General features: G+C 32.5%; 1 protein-coding gene across 1 annotated transcript; it reads left to right on the top strand.

Annotated features, from left to right (window-relative positions):
- The first annotated feature begins 829 nt into the window (after positions 1 to 829).
- On the top strand, positions 830 to 4,306 carry LOC149266556 (dihydroflavonol 4-reductase-like). Its single transcript, XM_089396942.1, has 6 exons — positions 830 to 1,052; positions 1,159 to 1,325; positions 1,798 to 2,007; positions 2,217 to 2,375; positions 3,854 to 4,067; positions 4,148 to 4,306. Exons 1-4 carry the CDS (start codon positions 929 to 931, stop codon positions 2,304 to 2,306), a joined length of 591 nt encoding a protein of 196 aa, XP_089253068.1. The 5' UTR covers positions 830 to 928; the 3' UTR covers positions 2,307 to 2,375; positions 3,854 to 4,067; positions 4,148 to 4,306.
- The last annotated feature ends 8,433 nt before the right edge of the window (positions 4,307 to 12,739 follow it).

The following is a 12,739-nucleotide window of genomic DNA, read 5'->3' as shown; positions in this document are numbered from 1 at the left end:
GAGAGGTGTTACAAAGCAGAGATGGAAGCCAAAAATGGCGTTGGCTCTAATACCATGTCAGACCAAGAGGTAACTCCTCAAATGTAATCGTATTATTCATTCAGGTTGTTCATTATTATATACAAGGAATGACTGTTGAGTTCATCTCTCAATGACTCTCCATTTTCTCCATTATTTATTTACACTAATTAGCCCAATCTCTATGATTAGGTGTCAACAAATTTAAAAGGATTTAAATCTAATAACACAAAGTTGTTAACATATTATGAATCAATAAACTAAATAATACAAATTTATCATGTTAAAATTCAATTACATTACTTTAAATACAAAAATTAATAATTACATTGTTTAAATCAATTGATAACTCAATCATTGCACAACTTTATAATTAACCAATCATTGTATTATTACACTCCATTAGAATCATTCAACCAATCAATGAATCAATCATAGTACTACATAATCAGTCAATCAATCATTGCAGTATTTCATAATCAACCAATCAATGAATCAATCATTACACTAAAAAGTGAATCACTTTATGTATAAATCATTATAATATTTTGTATTATTTTAAAATTTTATTTCTAAGTGATAATTTTAAAATTTAATTAAACAAAATAATAAATTTTCAAAATATCTACAGTTTGTCTTAATCCTTCCAACATCAAAGAAGGTATTAACAAAAGGTAATATGCTGATACAATTCTGACACTCCACTTACAATAGAAAATGATTTTAAATATTCCTAACCCTGCTAGATCCCAACCACGTTCCAAACTCATTCACTCATTACTCATTATTGTTCTATCTTCTTTTAGATATTCCTTGCTCTAAACCTTATCTTCTTATATTTCGTTCTAACTTTCCAAATTCACTCATTTGCAATCCGACAATCCTGTTGAAGCGAGGGACAAAGATAACGATGTGCGAGGAAAGAAGAGACTGCACTGTATGTGTGACGGGAGCAGGAGGTTTCATTGCCTCATGGCTAATCAAAGATCTTCTGCTCCGGGGATACAATGTCAATGGCACTGTCATGGATCCAGGTGATGTTATATTACATTACGACCTTGACATTAACAGCAGTTTCTTTGTTTAATATTTTTCTTTGTTTTATAAACAAGAAGTCCCGCTCTCTCAATTATTATGCAGGGGACGAACGCGAGACTGCCCATATTCTGTCGCTCCCAGGAGCCAAAGAGAGGCTTCGGCTCTTCAAAGCCAATATCCTCGAAAAGGGCAGCTTCGATACTGCCGTTCAGCGCTGTGAGTTCGCCATTCTCTTGGCGACACCGATGGATTTTGCCATAGACGCAGAGGTAAATAATGATCAAATATCCAGATTGAATTTAGGTTGATGGCTGATTTTGGGAATATCTCAGAATTTTATTGTGGGTATCCCACGTGGATTGTGGATTTTCAGAATTTTAGGGTAGGTATTCTATGTAGATTGTGGATTTTCAGAATATTTGAATTCTTAAAAGACATGGCCATGTAAATAATTGACCTTGCCCATATTTGTCTGGGGTATTTTATGTGGATTCTCAAAATATTTGAGTTTTTGATAGACATGGTCATATAAATAATTGACCTAATCTGTTTGATTCCATAATATTCTTGGAATTAACAGATTCCATAATATTCTTGGAATTAGCAATGGACTTGGGCAGTTAATTATTTAATCTCCTAAGAATAAGATTCCAAAATATTAATCTCCTAAAAGGGTAAGATTTCAAAATATTCTTCAAATCTGAAATAACTGAGGATGAGATTTATCTTTTCTATTTCAAGACACAGAGTAGCGTCGTTGAAGCTGAGGTTAATGGGACCCTTGATATTTTGAGGGCTTGCGAGAAGGCCAAAACTGTGAGGCGTGTAATATACACTTCCTCAATATCTGCAGCTTCTCCGCTGAATTACAAGGGCGAATTCGGAGACTGTATTGACGAATCCTGCTGGAGCAACGCTGATATCATCAAGCGTAAAGGGCCTATTTTCTGGGTAAGTTCAATGTTTGATTTTCTATTTTTTGATAGTGAAGTTCAAAAAGGTTTATAAGAACAGAATTTCTGAAATAATTACATTAAAATTTATTTGTAAACGAGTTTCGAACCAGCAAATATAGTTCTCAAAAATCTAACCAATTATTAAATTAACATTGGTAAATATATTGTTATTTGAAACTGAGTAATGAGATTTTTGATATTCAGATGTATTATTTAGCCAAGGTTTCAGGAGGAGCAAACAGCGCGTCAGTTTGGGTTGGAGAATGGAATCGAAGTAGTGACAATAGCGGCTAGTTGCGGGCCCTTTTCTTCTTGCACCTACACTTCCCGCTAGCATTGAAGAAGCTTTAGCCGTGGTCACAGGTATGCTTTTCCTGCTCTTCAAACTTATGGTCATTAAAGGCCAGTGGCCAATAACACGTGGATTGCTTTTGGACCAACGTTTCTGGATTTCCATTAATGGCTTAATTCTCGGTAACAAAGTGATACACTTATATATTAAATAATAGTAATAGTGGTTCTTCATAGGTGTGGTTTATGCGGATCTATAGTTTTTGTGAAAAGGAAAAATTATAAATGGTTTAGATTTAATAATTTGATAATTAGTATATTTAATTTAAATAAAATATAATGTTTTAAATAATTTTTTTTTAATTTCTATTTTTATTATTGTTGTATAATTTTTATAGTTTTTAAAAATATTTACAGTATTTATGTTAATTGATTTATTTCAACATCAATTTCATATATATAGAGAAAGTAAAAGAGAAAAAATTATTTTAATGTTAGATCATAATAAAATATTTTGTTATTGATGTTAAATAAAATATTTCAATGTATATGATCTTTCTTCTAGAATGACTATGTAAAGACGTATACAGGCATCCCAAAGGAACTTGACATGGTATAAATGAGATTCCCTTTTCTTATATTTCAAGTTTTAGAACACTTTTTTTAGATATATATATTTTAAGCAAATTTTGTCTAAAATTAAAAATTACGGGGTTTTACTCAATGAAATCCTGACATACTAAACAATGCCCTTAATTTGATTACATATTGGAAAATACTTCTGTAAATCAATTTATTTAAATACACCTTCCCAAATTATAAAACCCCTTATTTCACTAGATATTGTAGGCACCCATTTTTTCATTAACATTTTTTATACTAAACATATAAAAACCCTTTACCCCTTATTATATGCTCAATATATTATGTCATTTTTTCTTCAATATATACTTCCCAATATTAATGCAAGTGTTATGGTATTGATCCCCTTTGAAGGCAAGTGCTAAAATCCACCAAAGATTTGTTCTAATCAAGATAGAAGTTCTCACCATGTGCCCAAAAGCAATTTCAAAAAAGGAAAAATTTTAATAGTTAAATCCATTTATGAATTCAAAAATGCCATATATATCTATATATATATATATATATATATATATATAATGCCCAAGAAAAATTTCAAGAAACTGAATTCATTTATGAAGACAAATATACACTCCAAAAAATATTTATACTTTAATTCCAATTCATAGTTAAAATGGTTCTATACACTTTTAAGATTATTATCAAATTAAACTTAAAACTCTTGTTTTGTGAACAAAAATCTACCATTACTCCATTATTTAACTGTCCTTATAACTTCTTACCATAAAACCTATTTTCTCAATCATTAGATTTCTTACCATAAAACCTATTTTCTCAATCATTAGATCTCTTACCATAAAACCTATTTTCTCAATCATTAGATTTGCTCAAAATGTATACCTACGCTGAATAACTTAATGTACGTTCCTGGCAAAGCATTCCTTTAAGGAGAGTATTTTATGCTACAGGCAATACCCAGTGTTATGAGTGGTTAAGGGAACTCCAGCATCTCATCGGTTCCATTGCATTACTTCATACAGAGGACGTATGCAGGGCTCACATATTCTTGATGGAGCATCCATTTGCTCAAGGTCGATATATATGCTCTTCTCAGTCTCTCACTCTTCGTGAACTGGGGGATTTCTGTCGCAAACGCTATCCACAATTCAATCTACCAGTCAAGTAAGCTACCCTTTCATATTTCTCATATTGTTTATAAAAATTTGCATTTGGGTGACTAGATTGTATCATGTAAATTGCAGATTTTATGAAGAGGAGGATCTGATCGGCAGTGTGCTCATTTCCTCCAAGAAATTGTTGGACATGGGCTTATCGTTTTAAGTACGGCTTGGTTGAAATTTTTGATGACAGCATTGAATTTGCAAAGAAATTAGGGTTCCTTCCATGAATGTAATTTGCAAAGAAATTGGTGAATGATTATGTATTCTGGAAGGTCAATGACTCTAGATTTAAGGCATTATTTCACTTGATGAAGTTAGTAGAAGATAAGTTTGCAAAGTGTGTTGCACTAAACAGACTTTTCAAACTTATCTTCTACTAACTTCATCAAGTGAAACAATACCTTAAATCTAGAGTCATTGATCTTCCAGATACCTGGAATACATAATCATTCACCATCCATACATTCATGGCAGGAACCCTAATTTCTTTGCCAATTACATTCATGGCAGGAACCCTAATTTATTTGCAAATTCAAGGCTGTCATCAAAAATTTCAACCGAGCCATGTTTTCAGTCTGATTCGGGTGGAGAGTTTGAGGGGGTGGGGAAGGAGTGGCTACTTTTGCTGCTATCTTCCTCATCTCGTGCCTCTCCTTTTGTTTTGGGCGGACAGATCTAGCTGTTTTTGTTCTCTTTTTCTTTCCATAGAAGCTTTAGCTGTTTTTGTTCTCTTTTTCTTTCCATAGAAGCTTGTATGCTTGGTGCTTTGTTCTTCTGCACCTTATAAATGGGTTGTCTCTTGAGGACTATTTTTTCGGGGCCGCAATATATTGGACACTGTTAAGCAGTTTTTCTGGGGTTTATACCTTTATTTGCTGCCCTGTTAGAGGGCATATCTGGATACTTCATTTGGAGTATTTCTGTCTGTGGCTCAGTCCACGTTTCTGCATATGTTTCAGGCATCTGCAATATGTAATTCTTCTTTTATGAATATATACAACTTTTTCTTCCAAAAAAAGTTTGCAAAGTGTGTTAGTTTAGTTTTCCCTAGTTGTCCATTTCAACTATATGTCATTCTCCATTTAAAATCAATTATATATTCCATAACTTCTATGTTATATTTTTTAAACTTAAGATTTAACCCTTTTTATCATGTTACATTTGAAATTTCCTGAAATAGAAAATATATATGGCTATTTTGATTTATTTAATTATATGAAATTTATTTATTTTAAGAGAAATATTAAAAATATAGAATATCTTATCAAATGATGCATCTCATTTATTAAATTTTATTGTTTTTTATTTAAATTAATAATATAGATTTATTTGATTTTGATATTTAAATATATAGATTTATTTTGTTTATACATTATAATATATAAATAAAAATAAAATGTTTTTCCTTATTAAATATTAAAACAATTGAGATAGAATACGTATTTGAATATCAATCAACTTCAAATCATCTTTCACCTCGTGATTCCTTTATATTTAATAAAGATAAGTCATCTTTCTATATTTGTGAGAGAGATTTTACCAGCTTTTCCAATCTATCAGTGAGATTCATTTAAAAACCAACCTGAAACATAGTATATGTGTATGTGACATTGTTGAACAATGTCAAAAAATAAAAGGAATTTGCATATCAAAAGAAGGTTTTAACTACTACTAGGACATGGGACATAAACAGTTCTCACGGTCCCATTATTCCAGAGAATTCAATTCAACTTGAAATGAAATACAAGATATCTCACAATTTCGTTGAAAAGAAAGTGCTTCCAGGAAAGGAAATCCACACTGGAGGGTCCTTCACATAGATAAGCCAGAAATTTGTTTTACAATTAATACGCAATAATAAAAGGGTTTCGGAAACATGAGCAAAGTGATCATTATCAGTTTCCCTATCCAAAGAATGTTGATTACACAAATATGATAGTGTTATTAATATCACGTCCTAACAATCTCCTTCCTTCCCCCCCTCCCTCTTCTATTTGGTTTCCCTTGTGATAGGTTTTTTCTCCCCTTGTTATCCTTTACCTGAGCTCCTTTGTCATGGTTCTTTATTTCTCTTTGGTTTCCTTCCTTGATAATCCCCCTCTTATGGGTTAGTTTATATAGTAGAAGGCCTTATTATTTAGATTTATTTTAACTTTATGCATCTACAAAATTTAGCTTAGTTATAGATTGGAATTATAGTAATTATTTTGAACGTAGGCTTAAAAAAATAAATAAAATAAAATAATAAATAAATAAGTAAATAAATAATAATAATAATAAATAAATAAAAATGATAACATTAATAATAATATTAGATAATTTTATCCAAAAATTGGAACATAAAAGATTACTCTTACGCTTTTTAGAATTAAATCTTACAACAATCATGTATTTAAATATAAAACTCACTATTAATTAACTAAATATTTAAATGAATATGAAACATTGAACTATATAACTCTTCTGGAAAGTTCATTTGTTACTTCGTTTACATTATCTTAAATTATCTAACTATTTAATTATATAAATTTAAACATTTGTAATAAAGGTTTGACTAATTTAATATTAATTTAATAATTATTTGTTTATTTAAACTAACTAAATATTTATTTTTATTTAAACATAGTTATGCGTTCCTATCCGTGTCCCTCATCTAGTCCATCTAGCCGTTTCCTAGTCAAATATAATTGTTAGGAGGTCTAACCTCGAGTTATATTTAGATGTTACCTAGTCAAATATAACCGTTATAGGTGCCTGGTTAATCGTTTCCTAGTCAAATATAATTGTGAGGAGGTCTAACCTCCAGTTATATTTATATGTTACCTGGTCAAATATAACCGTTATAGGTGCCTGGTTAATCATAGCCGTTATAGGTTCTGCTCTGACTATTTAACATGTAGCTTGATCTGATTCTTCAACTTGTCTTGACGATGAACCACACTGGTTGGTTCAAAACCCGTCAACAAATGATCTATGATGTGATTTACGCCGAAAAACTTTCTCATAAAAAGTAAACAACATTATTAAAATAAGAAAAAAATGTTTTATATAAGAAATATGCCCATGACTAATTTTAACTGCATGTGAGATATGATGTAGTCTAGTCTTTCCAAATATCATCCCATATGACAATATGTTATTGCTATTAAAATATAACATTAGGTTATGAAATTTAGCTTATTAATTAAATTTTTTATATAAAAATTATATACAATAAAATCTCAAATTATATAGTTATAAATGAATATATATTATATATAAAAATTATATACTATAAAATCGCAAATTACACAGTTATAAATGAATATATAAAATATATAGATTATCATTGTAATAATATTATTGTAACACATATATTATGTTATGATATTATTATAATAAATTTATATATATATATATATATATATATATAATGAGAATAATTTACAATAACCATGATTGATATCAATTTTTGGAAATGAATTAAGCACAATAAAAATCTAGTGAGATGTTTAAGCCCTTTTTATTATTAAATTGTTTGTTTTTAAATTACTTTGAGAATTAAGTTGATAAGTTTTAAATATTTGAGAAAAGAAAAATAATATTATTGATGTAAGGAAAAGTTTATTTTTATAAATATAATAGTGTGGAATTTCAAGTGTATGTAAAATATGATGTAATTTTTTTTCAATATTTTTTATGAAAATAATACACAACAAAATTTAAAATGTAAATAATATAGGAATTTCAAGTGTATGTAAGATATGAAATATGATGTAATTTTTTTCAATATTTTTTATGAAAATAATACACAACAAAATTTAAAATGTAAATAATATAGGAATTTCAAGTGTATGTAAGATATGATACAGTTTTCTTTCAATAATTTTTATGAAATTAATACACAACAAAATTATATATATGTATATGTATATATGGGTTAATGTTAATCATTATTATGCATTTTGACTAATAAAAGAAGATAGACACCACAAGGTGCAAATAAGCATTACAAATTTATGTAGAAATTAGTAAATGCTCAAAAAGATTGTTTTTGTGTTAACACTGGAGAGTATAAATAGAAAATATTCAAATGGATTGTTTTTATATTAAGATGAGAGAGTCGAATTATTAGTCACACAATAAAATGTCTTTGAAAAAATATCTCAACCTCACACCAAACTAGGACGTTAACTAGTTGGAGAGAATCTCTCAAACCAACTAGCTTTCAAGAACCTCCTCAATGACATGAACAAACTTTCTACATAGAACACAAACTATACCTAATTATAACCAATTTTTTCAACTTAATCATGATCACATCCATAAAAGACAAGTATGAGTTATATAATCCAACACTTCCCCTTAATGACTACTTGTCTTTATCTTCACGAGTTGAGGTCGACAACTTCCTCTATGCACTTGCAAGTCTACCTCTGGTCCAACTTGCCACTTTCACTTCGTACCTTGATCATTCATACATCACCAAACTATTGATGGTCATAGAAAGGAACAACTATCCACCAAAATGCAAGGGTACCTAACTGGTGCAACGTCTACTAGGATTTCCTTCATGTACATGGTTCATTCAACTTATTGATGAACTCCCCCTGAATATAAAAATTAACTTCTCAGTGTCTATAACTAATAATATGGTTCACTCATAGAGTGTCTCGCCAACACATGGTCTAGTCCTCAAGTGTTAAACAACTCCCTAACAAAAGTTAAGGTGTTAAACAACTCCCTAACAAAGGTTAAGGAACTAAACTAGACAAGAAACACCGTCATCATCATTAGGGACACATGATAAAGTAGTATGAATGCCTCTTTGAATCTTACAATGATATGCCTTTTTCATGTTTCATAAATATAGGTAGATACATACTCCAACTCATGGAGATACAAGGTACAAACATTTCAAGGACCACTACATCAAATCAAGCGATAGACTTGCTCCCACTACAAGGTGTGACTCATATCACAATATGGTCATAAGTTTATTTTATTCTATACATAATTTTATCAATGTCTAATAAAGTTCCCACAAGAATTGTCTCTACCATAGCCACCTACTTTCTTTTTTCTTCACTTTGGCTTCTACACAATGGGCATTTCTCTTCTCTCTCTTATATATAGATACAATTGATTCTTGAATTCCATATAAAAAGAAATCCATCTACTAAGGTACATGGATTCCATCCACTATACTCACCAATTTTACACAAATCTTACTTACTTGGTGCATCTTCGATCTCACATTCTCCTCTCAATTGAATGATCTCCTCTCAATTGAATACCAACTTCTCTCATTCCACATCAATCTTAGATATAAGTACACTTGCCACTTCCATACCTAACCTAGTGGTTAATTCCACAACCTAATGTCATATCCTCTCTACACGTAAGAGTGATACACACTACATGATTATCACACTAATGCATGTAGGGTTGACTCAAGAGGTCTTACATGGGAAAATCAACTTTTTACAATTTAGAACAAAACTTTAAGGTGTTAGGTACAACGAATCATGCACCCCTTACATTGCTTCAATTCGTGTACTACAAGCATTCCAAATACTTTACAACAACACAAAGGTTAACATCATTGATTTGTGGCAACCATCTACCCAAACATATAAGCCCATTTACATTTTATCACCATGTATCATGTCACGCTTCCACAAATAATTTTTTTATTTTATTTATTATAATACAGCAATGTTAGTTTTTCTACCTAAGCATTATTACTATGACTTACACATTACTGGATGCATTCAGACCTTACCAATACTTACACATTGCTACTTTGTTATATTCATGGTTTGACATATATATTGTTATGTTCGCATTCATATATATCCACTTACGTTCCCCACACTCATGACTTCAATGATTCAATATACATTATACCTTAATTATATGTGAATGAAATAGACATAATCCACGGCTTATGGAAAAGATTAATCGTTGACCACGCAATATATATGGTTGTATGCAATGTTGATCATGGAATGTTTATTACATATCCCGAGATATCGGGTTTGATCGTTTGTCCGGCCACCGTATTCTCGGACCAGGTGTAAGCATCCTCCATCGTCCATTTGGAAAGATGTGCGGCAGATGGCAATCTTGCCATGTGCGTCCTGTACATGGCCCTGACTCCTCGGCCTTGATGCTTTTCGCGCCAGAGAACCTCCATGGTAAACCGGCAATCGAATGGTTGACAATTCCATTCTGCAGATCAAGGGTTCTCAATGAGCCACGAGGCGGTGACCTTCTGGAGGGTTTATAACTTGTCTAAACTTTCGGGTTGCCATAATGTTTATTCCATTTCCATCCGCCTCGTTCCAGCTCTGTAGCCTCATGGTGCTCCGCCACATCGGTCTTTGGCCTCAGGCATGCAGATCGGGCCACCAGTCATCCTCATTGCTGTTTGAAGATAAGATACCGTGTTGCAGAAACCAGGTGCAGCTCGGTTATGATTATTGTTTAGTTTCTTTGCTCTGGATTCCTTACAGTTTTAATACCAGGTTTATATGATGCTAACAGCGTGTGGTTTTTTGTGCAGGAATGGAATCCCTCCGCCATAAGTGATGAGGGTTCTTCTTCTCCTCGTCTTCCTCACCGACAGGTAAGTTTCAACCCCACTTACCGCCGCTATACATACAAGTTCTGTGTAGTTAGAGGCTAAGTTGTGCTCGTTCGCTTGACAGGGGTTCTGACACTGCGTCTCAAATCTGTTCCCTGCACAAGCTCAGGGTCTCTTGAAGGCATGTAGTGTTAAACTTTTGTATATTAAAACCCTTCGCTAGGACTCCGAGGGTTGAATTACTGGCTCATGAATGATTTACAGTTCTGTCTCAGACACAATACTAACATTTTATCTTTTCTGAAAAACAGTCTAATATTATTTCTTGAGCTCGGCTTCGGCTCTAATGGTTGTTTAGTCTTTGTTGTATATGGATATAGTGACTTTACGACCGTCTGGTCATTTGTTCCAATGGGCCGTGCCATTTGCTTCCAATGAACAATATAAATGTATTTTCCAGGTCTTTTATTGCATGATTGAGTTTTTACCACCGTTCGGATGAATGACCCTAAGGCCATTCGACTCCGGCTTGGTTACTCCACTGGCTGAGCGTAAGCTCCCGCTGCAATAGTTACCAGGTCAGGGTTTCCACCAGCCACAACTGCCTGAGAGAGCATGTAACCCTGGTTACCCTGCTCTGTCTTCGGCGTCCATTATTTATACATATGTTATACAATAATGATGCATGTTTCATTTCAGCGTTTACCTAATATGTTTAGAGTAATATGAATGCATTCTGTTTCAAATACCCGTTGAGGCCCTCCTCACGGCCTTACACCAGGGTTTCTATATTTAATACCTTTATTCATTCGAGCGTTTTATATATTACAGTGTGAAGGAAGACTCCAGTTCGACATTGCTGTGAATGTGAAAGTATATACAGATAGTCTCTATATTTTCCTTTTGATGCAGAACACTTGTGTCCATTACATCTTAAAATGTTGCTGTGTAATGTTTCATGGTTCGGTTCTTGAATGCGTCTTAGGGTTTCTTAGTAATCTTTACAGAACTGTATATTCTCGTTTAATAATGAGGCCTGTACATTTGGTTTAGCTTCTTATATGCTAATGGTTGCAAATCATTTGGAATGGGATACGTTTTCCCTATCGCAGGCCTATCTCTGCATTCTCTGTTATAATACAAAAGACTGCATTCTCTGTTATATGCAAAAGACTGTTGTAATAAAAAGGGTTTTGTTCTTCCTTATACTCAGTTATAAATGAGTAACTAGTATCGAGCTCTGTTTATAGAGTTATTTTTATCTTATTCTCAGGAAAGGAACAGCTAATATTAGTCTCAGTCCGAGTTATAGAGTTCATCTTTCTTTATCATTTATCCTCGGGAACAGAACAACTAATATTAATCTCTGTCTGAGTTAAAGAAATTAATCTTCTTTACATCTCTTATACTTAAGAAAGAACAGCTAATAACCGTCTTTGTCTGTGTCTTAGAAATTACTCATCTTTATCATATTTTCTCAAGAAAGTAGCAGTTATTACCAGTGGCTTTTCCTTCGACACAGAATAATAACAGAAGTATTTCTAGTAGGTGTGAGCATTATGAGCCATACCTGCTCTTCCGCAACCTACTTGTTATTGCTTGCCAAACCTCCCGACCGTAGGAAGACTTCTCTTTGATCTTCCACCCCCAAGCAATTGCAGGTCCTACTCGACCGCAATAACACTGGACTCGCCAGTAACGCTATCTGATCCTAACCAGACTTAGCGTGAACAGGAAGTTCTTTTCCTCATGCCATCTGATCCTAATCAGACATAGCATCCCAAAAGAAAAATATTTTTCCTCTTTCCTTTTTTCTGTTTTCCGCCTGTCTCTATTATATACTCATACGTCTCCCAGCAAAGATACTGATCGAACACACGACCTTCAATCCTATTCAGTCTCACGCTCTTCCATCAAAGATGCCCCGACCAGCATCCCCTAGTTCAATTTTATAGGAATCAAGAATCGGTTCAATAACTGATTCAAGAATCGGTTCAACAACTGATTCGTAAGTTTTTTAATTTAGAATTACTTTTTACTCAGGGTAGTTGCAAATAGGGATGTGACATACTCCCCCCCTTAACAGGAACACCGTCCTCGGTGTT

This window comes from Pinus tabuliformis, chromosome 6, assembly GCF_031772625.1.
Source record: "Pinus tabuliformis cultivar Carrire ecotype Pingquan chromosome 6, CPIR1, whole genome shotgun sequence".
In the NCBI taxonomy this organism is placed as follows: domain Eukaryota; kingdom Viridiplantae; phylum Streptophyta; class Pinopsida; order Pinales; family Pinaceae; genus Pinus; species Pinus tabuliformis.
The sequence above is the reverse complement of the archived record's forward strand: the minus strand, read 5'-3'. Positions and strand labels throughout refer to the sequence as shown.